General features: G+C 50.0%; 1 protein-coding gene across 2 annotated transcripts in view; it reads right to left on the bottom strand.

The window, feature by feature from the left end:
• LOC144168704 (DNA excision repair protein ERCC-6-like) overlaps positions 1-18,951 on the bottom strand; it is a 93,863-nt gene that overhangs the window by 50,857 nt on the left and 24,055 nt on the right. For both annotated transcript variants that reach the window (XM_077697640.1, XM_077697641.1), the window contains exons 8-11: positions 18,191-18,343; positions 16,175-16,313; positions 9,365-9,529; positions 2,293-2,469 (exon numbers count right to left, since the gene is read on the bottom strand). In XM_077697640.1, coding sequence (XP_077553766.1) covers positions 2,293-2,469; positions 9,365-9,529; positions 16,175-16,313; positions 18,191-18,343 — 634 coding nt within the window. The remainder of the gene's footprint in view (positions 1-2,292; positions 2,470-9,364; positions 9,530-16,174; positions 16,314-18,190; positions 18,344-18,951) is intronic.

Below are 18,951 nucleotides of genomic sequence, written 5' to 3'. Positions count from 1 at the left end.
GCCAAGACCTCACATAAAAAGCATTTACAAAGCCATTGCACTTTGGACTCCATAAACATAGCCATTTTCACCTATGCTTCCACACTTGGTGCCTCGATTTCTGAGGACAAATTTTTTCCCCCCACAAGACCAAACTGCCAGTTGCAATATCTCAGGACGCCTTTGTCAGATCTGCGCGTTTCTTGCTCAATGCCAAAGCTTACAAACTGAATAGTGCGGCAGGACTGCCACAATACAGTGTTTGCTCGCATAAAATTAGTCTAAACAATTATCGAGTCATTTAACAAAAACACACACTTATTATTTCCTCAGATGATACGGGTGCAGCTTCCCTAATGGCACAGTTGTTGCCCTTCATGGTCCTTCCAGAGGATTCATAACAAAATGTTCGGGGAAAGACGATTGGCAAAATGTGCTGTGTGGTCCCCAACATACATGGAACCATATTTACTCCGACGCTGAGGTTGGGAAAATCTTGCTCTGGCATCCAGACCAGACGGGTGTGGAGAATAATGCTTCATGTGGCAAATGTTGAGAAAATAAAAGGGAACAGAGCGAGCAAGAGCAAGCCACACCAAGGAGAGCAAGTGCACTAGGACAACGTGCGCTTGCGCACAGAAAAGGGGGTACTTAGAATCGCGAAAACATGGTGAGCCACAAGGGAGAGATCTGATTGCGTATTCGTGCTCAGGATGTGGAGACATGCTGTAAAAAATAAAATCCTTTAAAATCATTTTTTTAAATCCATGGGCTTTAAAAAAGAAAATTCAAACCAGCCAAAAATGCCCTCATGACCATTGTAGCCTCTTACAAGAAGGCGCTTACTTCACCAGTTGACCATGCATTGAAAAGAAACCAGAAGTTTGGAGCTTTTTGGGCATTTCGGCCCCTGAGAGATGGGTGCAAGTGTTCAAAGAGACGGCAACAAGGCACGTACGCTGCGATGCGATTTCTTGCGTTGGGAACTGACCCTGCATCACCGCAAATTGCCATGCCACCTTTTAGTATACCGTATTTACTTGCGTCGTGATCCCCTTTTTTACCAGAAAAATCGGCATGAATTTGGGGGAGGGTTCATTATGGGGGAAAAAATTAAAAGAGATTTTTAAGAGTTGAAATTTTACACAATAAAGTTGCCAAGAGAAGCGCTGTCAGAGCCTTACCATTTTCATAAAAACACGTAGGTAATTATGTAACCAAATTACTTTTTTATTCCCAACATGCTATAGTGGCCCTTCACTCACCATGGAGCTGTCCTCCTCACTGAAGTCACTTGCGGCTTCACATTTGTTCTCGGCCCACAGCACACTGTCTTCCATGCCGTCAAGGCCCTCCAAAATTTCTTTCCCAACACGAGAAAACTTCCCGTCTTTGGGACCACGAAACACGCGGCAATCGCTGTTCACCGCCCAGAAACCTCTCGTTTTCGCCCGTAGCGTACACGCAGTGGGTCAACACTGAAGTGCCGGTTTCCATATGCATCAACGCATGCCCCCCACCACCTTCAGTTTTAATCTGCCTCTGCAGCTCATGTGCTGGCCCATTGCACAGCGCACATCAGGAGCTCAAAAAAAGGTTGGAACACAGCCAAACAACAAAACTACGGAGCGTAATGGCGAAGTCGTGGAACAACAAGAGCAGAGGAGTGCAGAGTACATTTAGTGCTTTGTTCGCAAGCCGCCGAAACCAGCCGGAACAGCTAAGAGCACAGAAGGAGTGTGGAGTACGGTTTGGGCTTTGTTCGCAAGCAGCAACGTTTTTATGGCGCAAGAAGGTTTGTTTTGCGTTCAGCAGGTCCCCGCAAGCGTGCAATTTTTAAATTGTGAGCCCCAGCATTCGAGCTCGTGTCTTCTGCTACTGTTGAGATTTCTTTTGTTGAGAAAAAGAATCGTAAGACTGAAACGCCAAAGAGGGCAGAAAGGCAGAAAGGTGAACTGCGAGTGCAGGAGCGACAACAACAATGTGCCCGCCTACTTGGCCAGTCACTTGGTAGTTCTGTCCGGGGCGGCAAGACGAGACTGCCAGGAATGAGACTAATGACTTGTCTTATGTGAGGCGCTTTTTAACAAGCTGGCAGCGTGAGTCATTCTGACTTCAACCCACCAGATAAGGCTGACGGCTTGGAGATGTAGAGAACTTCTGGGAATTTGAAAAGAAAAAACGATGATGAAAAGGCTTGGCACATTCAGAGCCTCGAAAGGCTGAATTTGGACATTAGCAGCTTTGCCCATCCCAGGTGTTGAATGGTTTGTGATCCTAGGAATCAGAGCGGAAGAAGAGAGGAGGGCGTACCTGCACGTCGGAGGCGTTGGCATAGCCGCCCTGGGTGATGGGCACGGCAAACTCCTGCATGAAGACCGGCAGGGTGCCCAGCCTGCCCGGGAAGACAAAGTCCAGCAGGGACCAGAGCTCGCGCAGGCTGTTCTGGATGGGCGACCCCGACAGGATCAGCCGGTGGGTGGTGCGGAACTGCAGGCAGGCATCGCGCTGTCCGACACTGCCACACAATACGCGGCTCCTGGAAGGGGCACTCACCCACTCACATTCCTAGGGAACATGCCACCGACGGGCTCATTAAGCATCGTGTACCAACAGGAAACATTTCACACGTCCACACAGATGTCCCCAACGGCCTGGTTTGCTTCTTTTACAAATGTATCCCTCCCTTACCGAGATTGAAGAAACGCAGTTTGGATTATCTAGTTTTCTCTAGATGGCACCAGCTGTCTAGCAAGCAAACGTTTTAGAGGTGACACATTTCTAAAACCCGTTGTGAACATTGTTATGTACTATTGCGAAGCTTTTCCCATCCGTGCCCAACGGCTCTCAAGTGCGTGGGTCGTGAAATGGTGGGCCCCACGGGAGGGCCCCTGAAAGAAGTTTCCTACAGGATAGTCACTGAAGCATGCTTGACGAGTTGCAAGTTTCCATTCTCCTTGAGGAAATCACTAAATGTTTGCTTCCATCCAAACTACTTCAACGAAGCTTCAGAAGCAAAAACCCCCATTCCCATGCCCCTAGGGACCCTCACTTTGCTGCGTTGTTCAAAGTAGCAGCGTAGGCACGCAGTCGAACGACACCTTACAGATGGCATTCCCTGAAAAGTTTAGCTGTCAATTTCTTTGCTTGGACACACTGCAAACGACGACGGACGTGGCACGGCTCGTTCCACTGCGCACGCACGCCGCAGGAACCGGCCGGCGTCGTCTGCTCCCTTTCAACCAGACTCTCAACGGTGGTGTCAACAGAGATGTTGTTCTTAATCCCACTCACGTTGGGGTACAGTCTGCTTGGCACAGACAAGTAGCGTTATCTTGCGGATCCCCATGTAACCAGTGGCTCACATGGTTGCCGGCATGCGTGCTTCGCACAACCTAATGTAACAATATACTGGATATAACAACAAACAACTATGCCACCATCCACTTTTGTATGCTCGAGAGTCACAATATCGGATATAGCGATTGAATCCAGTCACAGCGTGCACCGAAAATTCGAGCTGCCGCCGGGTCTCCGCGCAGATGGCATCCCTCAGAAAACGCGTACACTGCGCTACCTACAAGAAGGCGAGAGGAGGGGAAGAGCAGTTTTCTTTCCGAACCCCCCTCTCAGCGCCACCCCTTTGGCACCGTCCCCGCGTCCGCTGGCGAACTCGCGCTGCCAGTGCCAGCGTCGCTCTCTCATGCGTTTGCCTATGTTCACCTGTTCACCGGTTGTGTCACGTCCGCACCGCATTGAATTTCACTGGGTGCCTCTTCAACTGCCTCCGTTTTTTCGCGAAAGAGAATTCAGGGCTGATGTTTTGGAAACGCCCCAGTGCCTCACTGAAGAGGCAAACTATGCGCGGATACGTGCTGCCGACAGTGGTGAAAGCGACAACTCTGACGACGCGGTTGCACAGCCTATTCAAATAGTGACTGCACAGGAAACCCAACACATGATACAGTCCCGCAGGGAGTTTGTTTGCGCCAAGGACCTCTCACTTAGCTAGACTCCAGTGCAGCCAGGTGACGCACCTACAGATGCTCTTGAAAAAGATGTGCTCCCACTTTGCATGAAGCAAACAAACCTGAATGACTATGGCATCTTTTCTTCAAATAAGCAGTAGTACAACCTCGCTTGCATGCAAATAAAATGTTCTGAGCTCTATTTCATATTTTTTCTCCAGCGAACCGCTCATAACAATTATCGGTTATAACGATGTGTTTTCCTTGGCACTTCGATATTGCTTACAAGTGAACCACTCTATACTCCTTATGGGCCGCTCGCCGTTGCCAATCCGCCGGGCCCCTGCCGTAGGTGCTAGCGCCTCGATGACCTGCTGGACGGCCCAGTGCCGATATTCCGGGTTTTTGCTCCCTGCGGCTACTTCCAGTCGCGGTGGGATCCTTCCTGACTAGGCCTCTTCCGGGTGTTTGGTGCAACCACCCAGCATGTGCGTGCAGCTTGCCGTCTTTCCTCGGCAGCCTTTGCACGTGTCGGTCTCTCAGGGTACATGCGATGCACCAGTAGCGGGCTGGGTAGCGAGGCAGTCTGCAGCTGTCTAAATAAAACGTCTTGTTCTCGACTCAACCTCGGCCACGGGGCGGGAGAGTTCTGCGAGCCAAGCAGAAGGCCTTCGTTATTTCGCTGTACTCGGTCATTCGATCTTTCGTGCTGAACCACGTCGGGCGGTCTGCCGAGGTGCGGTCCGTGAGTGCTCGCGCCTCGGTATATGTGCCGTCCCATTGTGGTTGTTGCGGTACGACGCTTAGCAGTGATGAAAAATTAGTCATTGCTCGGCGAACCGAAGGCACTTCGACCGTGCCTATCTTGGCCTGCGCCCCCCGTCTTGATGCTCTTTCGTTTACCTAATCCGGTACACACACCAAGATTGGTGTGCTGTCAAATATTACGCGCGTGGTGGAGAAGAAAGGAAGACACCAATTTGAGCACATTTAATTGAGGATAAGGTGAACGAAACAGAAAAACAGCAAAAGATTAGATACACATGATGACCGCGAGAATCGAAGTCTTCAGTCTAAGAAAATATTGTTCTCGGAATGGCTTAGTACGTGTTCACGCAATATTGTTCACGTGCATCACAAACACTGTTGACAAAGGTGCGCGCTTTACCACAACAGCACGTGTGTGAAATTGTTCATCCCAAAACCTGGAGAGGATTCCAGACACTTTTGAGCAGAAAGAGTCGGTGCTATATGGCACGACGTATGTCTCAGGGACTGCAGGCGCACACCTACAATTTCACAATATTTCTTGACAAAGGCTTTTTCTGAAGAAACTTCACGTTAGCATGCGTGTTGGTTTTCCCTTGTGCATAGTTGGCGAAAAGTGGCTTGACGAGCTTTCGTGCGATTAGCTCCAGCAGAACCTTGCGGTGGTCCGAATCAATGTTGCCGCAGCTCAAGACGGGCAGGCTCATGAGCTCCTGTACGGACTTCTTCACGCATACTTCAAGAGGCTTCTTTACTGACCGTCTTTGGAAAACTACGTAGTCAGCAAATCTGCGTAGGCCTACAAGAACTTTGACAAGTTCCTGCGTCGGGTAGTAAAGAACTAGTAAAGGGTAGTAAAGTCTTGGTGCGTTATGAGGCCATGGTCTGGAGCACTGCTGTTTGGTGCCTGAAGCATTGCGACGCACTCAGCGCAGGCAACGTGCTCGCTTGCCGCGTGAACAATAAAACCTCCTATCATTGCCAGGCTGGCAACGTCGGGGTTAGAGAAAATTGGCCTGTCTGACAGCAAGTGCTCCCACAGACGCGTTGCTGCTCTGTTCAAAATAAGGTCTGTGGTTGGTGTGCTCATACAGCGTGCCTGCTGAACTGGGAGAAGCTGCGTTGACGTGAATGTCGCCGAACCCTGCACGGTGCTGCCACTGGAACCGACTACGATTCCGGTTTTTAGCATTTTTTCGAGATCGCATGTTGTGCTCCTGACATCCAAGGCATCATCACATCCTGCACTACGCCTCAAGAATCCAAATATGGCCTCTATAGGGTCACTCGACATCTTGCGAGTGAGAACAAATTTAAATTTCTTCTCAGTCAGTAGGAGTCGTATGCAGGCAACATTTGACTGTGTTTTAAAGAGTAAGGCGTGGCACGTTTCCTTGCTGAAGAAGTTTTCAGCTTCGCTTGCCTCCCGCAGATCTTCCACATAATCGATAAAATCGTTTTCCAGCCAATCGAGCCTCTCGTCGTCTACATCAGTGAATGGGCGGCAATCAATGTTGTTGCAATGAACGTACTGCTGGCAGTTGCTTACGTCCATCAAAGTAAACCATTTCTGCCTCACTTCCAGGAAGTGGATCGCAGGACCTGCCGATGCGAATTCCACATCTGCAGTGTGCCCTGCCTGCTCTTTGAAATATTTCAAGGCTCCAACTACTGCGGCTGACAGCAACTGCACGGCTAGCTTAACGCTCATCGTCTCAATGTTTCAGGGGTACAGGTGCTTTCTCGCGAGGAACCTGATTGGCTTTACTATTGAGTTCTTCTGCATTTTGTAGATCTTGTTTAGGTATATTGATGATATTTCTTTTTCGAGCTTTCGACAAGGTGTTGCAGCTTGTCGACGTCGCCAATGAAAGCGCCCCGTTGTTTGTGGTATTGCAACTTCTGGCGTATTCTCATTTCGTCTATGGTCAGCGAACAAACTTTTGATTGTGGCGTTTCAAGGGCCTGCATTTCTGTTTCAAGGCAGCAACCAACTAGCTGAGTGAACCCAACTTCGCCCGAAACCGCGCCCATGTACCGTATTTACTCGCATAATCCTCGCACTTTTTTTTTCGGAAAAGTCAATGCAAAGTTTGGGGTGCGAAAATTATGCGGGGAAAAAAAAAAAAAAAAAATCCGGTGCACAGTGTTGCCAATTTGCCTTATGCCAATCCCGCTAAATGTAGCGGTCGTTTTTTGTATGTGCAAGCTCAGTGTTGCCAACAGCAGCTATTTCTTTTTATTTTATTATTTACAATGTAAACAGTCTCCCGTCGATCAGCGATTATGAAATTGCCGCTTTTGCTTTCTGGCGTGCGCCATATCTCGTCGTCGTATGTGCGTACCCTACTCTAGTAACACACGTTGAAGTTGGTGACGCCGAAGTGCCTGCCTGCGGCACGGTTGCCGTGTTCGATCGCGTACTGTTTCGCTTTCAATTTGAAAGCGGCAGTGTAGCTGGCGTTCTTCCCCATGGCGAAGCGGCACCAAGCACAAAACAAAGAGATCAAAGAGTTCTCAAAATGGCAGCGAGCTATCCACCACTGACGCGAGTGACTCACTGACTGCTGCCGCTCAACGACGGGACCACGACGGCGACACTACGACACGACAGCGGGCTGCGCGAACACCGTCTAGTTGCGCGCACGCGAAACATGCGCGAAACCGGCTCAAGGACAGTGTGAGTAGCGTGTTAGCATAGAGTTAATACTCTGTTAGGGAGTAGCCATGCAGGTTGCAAGGGCGCCTGGATGGCCTTGGATACACAGCGCTCTCCGCCGAACGGAGAGGCGGCGGGGGAGGGCGCGCGTTGGAGAGCGCGTGCACCATGCGGGTTTCGCGAGCAGGCAACTTTCGCCGCTGCAAAGTTTGGGGTGCGAGGATTATGCGAGGAACCAAAAAATCCAACTTTTGGTGGCTCACATTAGGGGTGCGAGGATTACGCGAGTGCGAGGATTACGCGAGTAAATACGGTACTTCTGGATGGTCTTGTTGCAGGGCAACCTCAGGAGGTCTTTGGAGCGCAAGTACTCATATGCCTTCGTGGATAAATTTCACAGTATGGTGCTGTGTCTCAAGGTGGTTTCTGACCACTGTGGTTTTGTCTTCTGGTAGTTCTTGAGCTGGTCGACGATCAGGGGGGGCCTTTGCATTGCCCTTTTCGGCATCGGACGCCCCTTCTAAAAATGCACTAACGGACGCGGCTTCTTTCAGCTTCAGCAGTTCTTCTTTATACGAATCCACTGTCCTTCTCAGTCTCTCGTTTTTTGTTTTGAGTGCCCGCTCTCTCTCGCGCCATCGCTTGCAGTGGACAAAGTACGTCGAGGGGTAGAGTTTGAATGGTGTCTGTGTCTTGAGTGAACGCTTAGCATAAACCACTCCCGTTCGTGTCGCATTGAACGTACCGGGACCCTCGGCTGTTGCACCCAATTCCACTTGCTGAAGTTGGACGAGATTGTTTGTGAGATCACTGCCTTGAATGTTGCTGTCGTCGTCACTGTGTTCATGGTTCAGCCTCGGAGACTTGGCTGGCCCGTCGTTTGTGCCTCCTAGCTGTCCGCGTGCCAAGGAAACGCCTGAGGGAGTACGTTTACGCTTCCGCGCTGTGCCTTGAGTCGTGCTTTCAAGTTGTGGAACGGACGTCACCAGTCCACCGAACACAGTTGCCAGTGGCGTATTTTCCGGTTGTGGAAGGCACGGAACCAGTTTGCCAGGTACGGTTGGCACAGTCGTGCTCACAGACACACTGGCCACTGCGGTGCTCTCGACATTTTCCGCAATGTTCCCAGCCGGTTCACCGAACACACGGGGCACTGCACCGGGCTTGAGAAGCCGCCTCGTGAAGTCTTTCTTGAAGTCAGTTAGACGAAAGTGCCGGCTACATACAACAGAGCAGTCCCTGATTGCGGTGCTGGGGAAGGCGTCTCGTAATTATTGCATGCAGCCACTTTTCTCGCAAGGAGATATCGGCTGGCACTTCGTGAAATGACACTCCCGATTGCTCCCGTCGGCAGCTCGATGAGCAGCCTGGTACACAACAGCCCCGCATTACTGCTCAAATCAAACGGAACACTGGCTCTGCAAGCCCTGCACCAACAGGCAGCGAAAAACATCCCGCAAACAAACGCAAAGCTGGTGCTCTAAGCAGTTGATACTATATCGCTATTCGTGTGAAGCTTTGTTTCATGTGAAAAAATGAGTTTCAAGAAAGTGGAATTGATTTTATTTAGCAATTTGTTGTCTCGCAACAGCGATAAAGAAACCACTTGAGTGTTGTCATCTGCATATAGGAGCGGTGACAAAGCGCGGTCGGCAAGGTGTCGTCTCCTCGCGAAACGGGCCGCTCTGCCCCCGGCGGCCACGGGCCGGCATGTTTACAGGAGCCTTTGTACCGAAGGAGGAGAGAAAAATCAGAGGGTAGGGCAGCGAGTTCGCGGCTCACGTTCCAGGCATAGTTTTTCTAGGAGGCGTTGCCCCAGCGATGGCCCCTCAAGTGGCTACTGGCTCGTCTAGTAATGGCTACAATACTTTCTTTTCTGGGTGGCGCTGGCTGCGCGCCACTTCCCTCAATTTCACTTGGAAATCCTCGAATCCAAGCCGACCCTGGAGTATCAGTATTTCGGCTTAGATTGGAACAAACACTACGGCACCTGCTTGCAGGCCAGGGTGACCTGGGCGTCAGGGTTGCGGATCTTGTGCCCCTCATCCAGGATGATGTAGTGCCAGTCGTGCTTGTGCAGGGCCTGCTTAGCCACGCACGCGTACGACGTCACCAGCACCCCTCGATCCTTCACCATCTGCTGCACCAGGCTCTCCTGCACACACGGGCGGTGCGTTTCTTCATATGCCTGAGCAGATAACCCTTGACATGGGCCTCAGACACGCAAGATTGACCAGCTGGCAATATGGCAAAAGAATTTGGCAAAAGAAGGTGAAATTTAGCAGGGAAACTGGCTACAAATTGTACAAACAGGCAGCAGGTCTGAGTTCTGCTGCAATGGTTGCCAGACAACTGAAGCGGTCACGACACAGCTCACGTGGATAGAAAACTGTTTTTTGGCAACGAATAAAGGATGCATTATTTTTAAAATATCAGGCTTGCAGCTTTACAGAACAGTATACACAAAGAACGATGAACGTGTTGAACTCTCGAATGTACTTGACATGACGTCACTCTAGTTGCGCTGCCAACCTACGACGCGCGCATCATCGCTTGCGATGCGCCTCAGAGCGACAATTTCAGAGGCGCCTCCTAAATTCCAGAAGCAGTGAATTGTGAAAATATTTGGGATTTATGTTCTTAAAAGGCCGTTCAAGCAGACAAAATTAAGCAAAGACAAATGCATTTTCTCTTTGTGACCCCTTTAACATAGAAGAAGAGGGCAGAGCAGCCCAGACCTGGCTGCTGCACAGCACAGGGCCCCTGATCCTTTCAAATGCAGTGGGAAACACACAACAAAGATTGGATAGTGCTGTGCTCTACCCTGTGCTCCCCTGTTTTGCTGGACAGCAAGTTGGCTGAAATAGATGCGGTCAGCAAACGCACTGGGCATCTATGCACTTTGCTCTGTCTTGCCGCAACTGAACGCCCACCATCCAATGGAGTCCTGGAATGAGGGCCCCACACCACATTACGATGCTCCCAATAAAATTTATCCTCCTCCTCCTCCTCCATTGCCCTCCACACGTAAAACCTGGCTAGCAAACGGCACTCTGCTGAACGCTGGAGCACATAGCAAAGTGCGCCCAGCGCACACCGGTTCCATGTGTGGGGCCCCACTACTTGCACAGTTTTCTCGGGAAACTTTGTTCGTGTGTCACTCAAAGGCGCCCGAAGCACCTGTGGGTTTGCTGGTGGTACAGCATAGCCTCGTTGCAGCAGACCATGATTTAAACCTGCTCCAAAAGAAGTATGAACCGTCCAAATACTGTTACATCCATGGAATCACAGGTGAAGTCTGCTAGAACAAGCGCATGGACGGACTTTTCAACCGTTAAAAACACAACAGAAACAATAGGAGTCATCTCTCAAGACTCAGTTCCAGCCGACGCAAGTTGGTACTTTTCAGCGGTTTCATCCCCCTGAGACGTGTCAAACATGTCGCACAATCACACGCACGAGTCTCTTTACATTTGCTGTGCTCCTGCTGCATGGCACCCTACCCACCTTGCCCTTTCACTTCTTCCACCCCCACTACCACTTCCATAGCCTTCCCAGGAACATAAGCAAAGTGCAAGTACAGGTCTTGTTGCTAAGCCGCCTATACGGTATGCGAGCTTACGCATTCTTCTTTAGGTTATGGTAACTTTCTCATATAAGCATCTGACCTGTTGCACTAACACTGTTAAATTTTAAATCCTATCAGCTGACTGCCACGACACCACACTTACACATATTGCAAGTGTATCACTTCATGCACTTGACAGTGATAGCTTTTGGCAAGCAAAAATTTCCCTTTCACTGAAGCACACTTATTTTTATTTGTTTTAAATTGTTTCTGTTTGATCACCATTGTAAATTAGAAATACAAACACTGCAAGTGAATAGGCCTGCACTTGAAAAGTCTGCTGAAGAAGTCCCACAATGGACTTTTCAAACTAGTCTGCTATATCCGAATGTAACAGCATCCCCTGTAGAAGTTTAATCAGGTGGGAATACAGGTAAACCTCGATGTAACGAAGTCGGTAACATTTACTTCGCTACATTGAAATTCACGGTTATAATGAAGTTTTCACCGCGTGAAGCAGTTCCTGCAAACAAAAACCTGGCGCGCATACACACCTGGCACACTGTTTCTGTCGGAGCTTAATCGTCTACAGGGGCACCAGCGTGAACCGCATGGAGCGATTTTTCCCCGCAAACACGCGCCCCGCAAGCCCCAGGCGCGCTGACGCAGCCGCGGAGACCACCCGCGCGATGCGGGTAGCTCCTGCAGCGACCGCTTTAAACCGCTCGCTGAAACTTCACTCGAGGGGCAAACGAGAGGGCCATGCAAGAGAAAAAGCGGATAACGTGGGAAAAACTTTCACCGTAAAACATCACATGCGCCGCTTACGAGAGCGTCCATCAAATCCAAACTAACAAATCGATTAGGAGCTATAACAGAGGTAACTTTGATGGCATCAATAATGAATTATCAGCCTTTTACGAAGAATGCATACCCGGTCACCTCCAGCGCACCATTCAAGAAAACTGGTTGCTGTTAAAGAATTAACTTAATGGTCTTATCAATAAATTTATACCTGTTCTCACCGTGAGAACCCGAAGCACGGTTTCTTGATTTACTCAGCAGCTCCGACGGTTGAACAACAAAAAAAAGCACTTATATAAACAGGTTGTCCAAACAGATACCTCTACCTCTTGGACGAAATACAAAAAATCCCATAAAGAATATCAGTCGCTCTTAAAATCTACCTGCCGCCATTTCCTTAACAATGATTTATCATCTATATTTGCAAATAATCCACGCAGATTCTGGCGTGTTGTTAACCCCAAATGTTATCCTGATATAGTCCTAAGCAATAACCATGGCGCGTCAGTTCCCACATCTCTATGCGCAGAGGTCTTAAACCAAGCGTTTTCCTCAGTTTTTACCAGAGAAGACATTTCATCCGCACCCATATTGCATAGCTTTGACACTACAGTCATGCCACAAATTGTCATCAGTTAGGCAGGTATTCTGTCCCTTTTACAGAAACTAAAAATTTCTTCCACCTCAGATGATATTGGCTTCAATAATAAAATTCTCAAATCTATATCATTCAGCATCACCCCCTTCTTATGCGCTCTGTTTTCACAGTCTTTGTCTACCGGAACTCTACCTCGAGATTGGCTAACAGCTAAAGTCTTCCCCCTCTTCAAATCGGGTGACCGTTCCTCACCGCTAAATTACAGGCCCATTTCCTTAACTAGTACCATTTGCAAACTCATGGAGCATATCATACACGCTCAAGTCATAAACTATTTGGAACGTCACAGTATCATTTTCAATTTTCAGAACGGTTTTCGCAAGGGATTTTCATGTGACACCCAACTTGCCGGTTTGGTTCATGATCTTCACAAATCTATGGATGCTGGTTGCCAGGTCGACGCAATTTTCTTAGATTTCGCTAAAGCTTTTGACCGCGTTCCTCACTACAGATTACTACTAAAACTAGAACAACTTAACATTCACCCTAACGTTCTTGCATGGATCAAAGCTTTTCTTTCCCCTAGGTCTCAATTCACCTTTGCTATGAATGCTTGTTCTTCCTCTTTACCGGTAACATCTGGTGTACCCCAAGGAAGTGTTCTTGGTCCTCTACTCTTCCTGGTTTATATTAATGATCTACCGAATTCTTTATCTTCAAACGTTCGACTTTTTGCGGATGACTGCGTAATATACCGTAACATTTCTTCTGATTCTGACCGCTTAGCTCTGCAATCTGACCTTAACAAAATTAATCATTGGTGTTCAACTTGGCTTATGTCGTTAAATGTTTCTTGCCACCGAGAAAGACTCAGCTAAGTTTCTTGCCACCTCAGTTTCTTGCCACCGAGAAAGACACTGCCACATTTCCACAGACATTGACACAGAAAGACATTGACATTGACATTGAAAGACTCAGCTAAGTTTTTAGAGCTCATGCGCACTGCGGTGACTAACTCAATTTTTTTTTTTGCTTTTGTTGTTTTGTTTTTGTTTCTCTTTTTAACTATTCTATAACGCCATGCAATTGCTGCCCGTATTCATGTTTTGCATTTTGTTGCGGTTGTCAGGTTGCATTGTATCTTGTAGTACTGCTTTTTCATTTGTTGCTGTTTTCACACCATGTTGTACTGCCCTACCCCCTCCCCCCCATATAATACCCTCTTCTAGAGGGCCTTTAGGGGTAACCTGAATAAATAAATAAATATCCTGCACGGTGGTGAGCCTAATTGTCTCTGGCGGAGACAGCCGGCATCCCCGAGCGCTTTGAAGCTCCTGCCATAGGGTGTGTGCCTCTTCATTGGCAATACTGGTCAGGCTCCTCCCACTGTTGTGTGAAATGCGAGTTGCTTTCTGATTGCGGCAGGAGAGCCGCCGCCGCCGCTGTGCAATCACGTATGCGGGCGAGAAAAAAATGCGCGTGCAAGGCTCACAAATATTCGCAAATGCGTGCTGGAACGATGGAACCCAACAAGTGTGAGTGAACCCAGACGAAGGGTAAAGCGGTGGCGCCATACGCAGTTTGTAGGCAAGGAGCTCCCTCACAGACTCTGTGGCTCGCTGCATCCCCGGCATTGCACGGCCCGTGTCACCATTCACATTTTATTGAGACCCCGTTTTGGCACTTGCGTCTCCCAAGATACCGTATTTTCTCGCATATAACCCGCCCTCGCGTATAACCCGCACCCCTAACTTTGAACTCCCAAAAAAAAAGAAAAAAAATCCTCGCGTATAACCCGCATGCTTACCTGAAAAAAAAAACTCGTTTAGGAAGTCACAATTGCACAGTCACAATCTCGTTTAGAGGAGAACTTTATTTCGAAACGATCGCCGCAACGTTGTCAGCGCCGATTCCGTTTCACTCAATCATCGCCAGACTCGCCACTGTCGCTGCTGCCATCCGAGGATTCGTCGCCGCTCTCAAAGACGCAGTCGTCTTCGATGCCATCTAAGCAATTGCTGATGGCGCACTTCTTGAAACTTTTGCGCACCATGTCGGCCGGAATCGCCCCCCACGCATCCACGATCCACTGGCACAGCAGCGCAATGTCTGGCCTCCGCACGCATCCCGTCGGTGTGAGGGCGTAAAGGCCGTCGGCCATCCACTCGGCATACAGCCGCTTCACGTGGGCCTTGAACGGTTTATTTAGGCACACGTCCAGTGGCTGGAGCATGGAAGTCATGCCACCGGGTATGATCACGAGGTCCGTGCGGTTGTCAGCGAGGCACGCTTTCACTGCGTCAGTGCAGTGGCCTCGGAACGAGTCCAGCACCAGCATGGACCGCCGTGCCAACATGGCGCCTGGCCTTTTTTCCCAGACCATGCGAAGCCAGTCAACGACGAGGTCACTGTTCATCCACCCATTGTCTTCCGCCCATACAACAATCCCTGGTGGCAGTGGAGTAGTGGGTAGCGTTTTGCGCTTGAAGATTACATACGGGCGGAGTTTTGTGCCGTCCGCCAAAGCGCACAACATTACTGTACAGCGTAGCTTGGTGTTTCCGCCCGTCAGCACGCTTACAGATTTCGAGCCCTTTTTCTGCAGAGTGGTGTCCATGGGCATCTCGAAGTAGACGGGCGTTTGATCGGCATTTCCCACCTGGGACAGCAAGTAGTTGTGCTCCTTCCTGAGCCCGATCACGTAACGCTGATAGTTCAACAGCTTCTCCTCGTAGGCGTTGGGAAGCCGCTGGCACATGGTCGTTCGCCGCCGCATCGAAAATCCGTGCCTGGCCATGAATCGCTGGAGCCATCCACGGCTCGCACGAAACTCGCGTGGGATGTTCATCTCCCATGCCAACCTCAGAGCTTCCATCTGCGCCATCTCCGTCGACACAGCGTGGCCACGACTCCTCCGCTCCTCAAGAGCGGAGACAAGCTGCGTCTCAAGAAGGGGGTACGCGCCAGTCTTCGGGCCGCGAAATGCTCGCTTCTCCTTGTGTGCACTTTCGAGAGAGGCCTTTTTCTTTCGCCAGTCACGAATGCAGGACTCGTCGACGTCGTGCTTTCTCGCAGCAGCTCTGTTGCCGATTTCCTCCGCAGCAGCTACGATCTTCAGTTTCTCCTTCGCGGTGAAAGATTGCCGCCGAGACCCACTCATGGTACCTCACCAGACAAGGCTGACCAACGGTGCAAACTAGCCGCACCTGACTTGGGGGCCCAACAACTTCGCAACAAGGCGCACGCAAATCACAGCAACAGACGCTGTTGACCAAAGCAAACAAAGCATGCGAAAAGTCCGAATAAACACGCTATGGAGGGGATCTGTCTATGGCCTGTGTTGGCTTCTTATTGGCTTTGCACCAGACGATGACGATGGGGATGCGGACTGCATTGCAGGCCGTGCATTGCCGTGAAGCCGACCTCTGTCCCAGAATATTCGCAGATAACCCGCACCCCCACTTTTCAAACAAATTTTTTCAATTTTTGGTGCGGGTTATATGCGAGAAAATACGGTATACTTCTACAACTAAAATTCCATGCCCAGTTCTCCATAAAACTTCATTACACTGAAATTTCGGTAAACGGGACTTTGTGACACAGAGGGTGAGAGTACATGGTGTGCATACACTTGAAGTTGCAAAAAATTCCGTGGTTCGTCACATCAAGGTTTAACTGTACCAACCGAACATCACAAATCAGCACAATGCATCCGAGGTGGCACTGCAGTGCCGCAATGCACTCAAGGCCTTCGGCAGCGGCCACACTCAACGCAGCCATGCTCAATGAGGAGGAGCGCAGGGGGGCGGGAGGGAGGGAGGAGTGCCCACCCTGTTCTTGCCGGCAAAGGAGCCCGACTCGTGCAGGACGGCCACCCGGAGGGGGGGGCACCACCGGTGGAACTCCCGCACCCACTGGTGCAGCACCGTCGCCGGGCACACCAGCAGCACGGGCCCCAGGCCGCGGAAGCTGTTGACATACAGGGGGAGTTTTCTGTCACTGAGCAACAAGCAAAGACGTTTCAGCTGCCGTTCACAATAGAATGAGAGCGACACAAATGGAGCGAGTCTCCGCTCAAGAAGTGGTCACGAATCACAAGTGCAGCGAGGAAGGAGCAGCTGGTGCCAAGTCAAGTCTGTCTACAATCACTTTCGCACAGGGAGACTGACGTTAACCCACCGCGTTGGCTCAGTGGCTAAGGCTGAGCACAAGGACTGCTGGCCGTGGCGGCCGCTTTTCTGATGGAGGCGAAAAGCAAAAACGCCCGTGCGTACGAGATATCAGTGCCCATTAAAGATCCCCAGGAGGTCAAAATTAATCCGGAGCCCTCCACTACTCCACGCCTCATCTCCTGCGTTGCGTCGGCGCGTTAAACCCTACAATCAATCAATCAGAGACTGATATTCGGCCCAGTGGAATACTCGATACAACTTCCAGTCACGCAGCACCAATCAAAAACGTGGAAAGCATTCCAAACCATTCCAATGTTCTTCCAAGTGCAAACACACAGGAAGTCATGTCTAAAGACTGGTTATTAGGCAAATGCCTAATTTGTTCCTAGCGCTCCTATTGTGCCATTTTGATATACGACCAAGAATTAGAGGTTAGGAAGGGATTGGGTGGCTTTTTTATACTGCCTATAAATGCTAATTTTAGAGCTTCTGCCTAAATGCCTATAATCGCCCATTTCCCAAAGTTTGCACATATGTGGACACTATTTAGCCTCAACATTTGCTTTCAACTGTACTTTGAGGTCGTTATTCATGTTACTGGGCAGCACTGGTGCTCTGTACACTATGGGGCTTAACCGAGTCCTCTTGTTCAACCAACTCCCGGAAATCAACAGCTAGCAGCAGTCACAATGGCGCTTATTTTCATTGACAAGAGGGGCAGTTCTGGAAAAAAAAAGAAAGCCTGGGCCCGCTTGCTCGAACCTCAATAAGACCGTCTTATTTGCAGTCTAATCTTATTGGCAGTCTTATTCGGGGTCTTACATTCCCTAGGGTATAAGACGCCTTTCAGAAACTTCCAAGACAGCGAATAAGACCCGAAATAAGAACGCAATAAGACTGTGAATAAGACTGCTCCGAGCCGTCTTGTTCACAGTCTCATGCTGACGTGGTCGGTCATTTCATCATAAAGGTCGACCTCCATATGGTGAAAAACGAGTGCAGAATCCGTAGAGGTGGCGAACAACGCCGTGCGGCGGCCGTTCGACCGTCTGCTTCAAACAAACAAATGCCTGTTCCGCCGTCGGGAGAGAAGGTGGAGAGGGCTAGACATGGGCCAGACAACACCGGCGCCGAAAGCCGCAAGGCCTATCTGCTTTGAAGTGGCAGCGACGGCTGCCAGACGGCTGTCTGCGCAGGCCCACTGTGCACCCATTTTGAGTGGAAGCTGTGTCATTGGCTGCTAAAGGGACGCATTCTCTCACGGCGGACACCAACAGCAGCTCAACAGAGCCAGAGGCATTCCATCCCACGGTCGGCACTGCTCCTCCACGCTGGACTTGGGACGACATTGAACCACACACCTTTATTCCCCTGCCAAACAATTTGGGCCCACTGCTTGACTGCTTCGCCGACTTGCTCAACCTTTGCGAACTGGTACGCCAATTGTCGCGGCACTTGGCTCAGTTGAGCCACAACTGGACCCGAACACTATGGCTAGTCTGCCGTCCGGGCCAGTTTTCCCTTACAACTGTGCGTTGCCACGGAGGTAAAAAAACGTGCAAAAAACAGGCCCCCAGTTGACGCAGCCCCCTCTCACCTCACTCACCGCGTTTGCCACTGAGGCATTTTTAAGAGTCAGCGAACAGTGAGCAAGGGGCTGTGGTTTGCGCGCACCTGTCGCCCAGGGTGCGCAGGCGGCTGTGCCGCAGGCCGGCCAGGAAGGCGATGGTCTGCACGGTCTTGCCCAGGCCCATCTCGTCGCCCACGATGCCCCCGCAGTTCTGCCGATGCAGCTCCCACAGCCACCGCACGCCCGTCTGCTGGTACCTGCGCAGGGGTGGGGCGTGTGCAAGGAAGTGACCACAGGGCAGCCCGTTCCCTTTCCCGCCCTCACCAGTGCTGGCCCCAGGGCAAAGCTCAGCCCAGTTGGCTTCATAACCTGCCTCAACCAGGACCCAAAACGACATACCGACACGCCTTTGGGGCCCAAAAACAGGCAAAAAATCCTTTTCTGGAAAATGGCATTTGTGGTATCCACGGCTATTTTTCTATCAGTCGGCAAATTTCTTCATCCTAAGGCACCATATTTTACTGTAAATAGCATTTTAAAGTGCACTCTACAGCTCAGTTCGCACGGAATTCAATGGTGAAACGGAACTTTTTTTCTAACGCTACGCTAGCATTTTGCCCTCGGATATCTCGGCACCCAGAGCAGGTACAGCTGCTCATACCTAAAGGTGTGGAGCATACAATGCTGGAAACATTTTTCAAGTGGAGGCTTTGGAAAATGATTATTGTGTTCAATTGACACCACCTCTGAGCCATTTCTGGCACAGCACACGAGGAGTGAAGTTCAGTGTGTTGTAAAATGATCAAAAATTGCTGAACCAAAAAAATTCTTCCGACATTGTATTCTTTAGCCATTTGTCTGCCTA

Source organism: Haemaphysalis longicornis, unplaced genomic scaffold (assembly GCF_048455015.1).
Source record: "Haemaphysalis longicornis isolate Haplotype H1 unplaced genomic scaffold, Haemaphysalis longicornis Haplotype H1 scaffold_2, whole genome shotgun sequence".
NCBI lineage: Eukaryota > Metazoa > Arthropoda > Arachnida > Ixodida > Ixodidae > Haemaphysalis > Haemaphysalis longicornis.
This window is presented reverse-complemented; position numbering and strand designations above follow the sequence as displayed.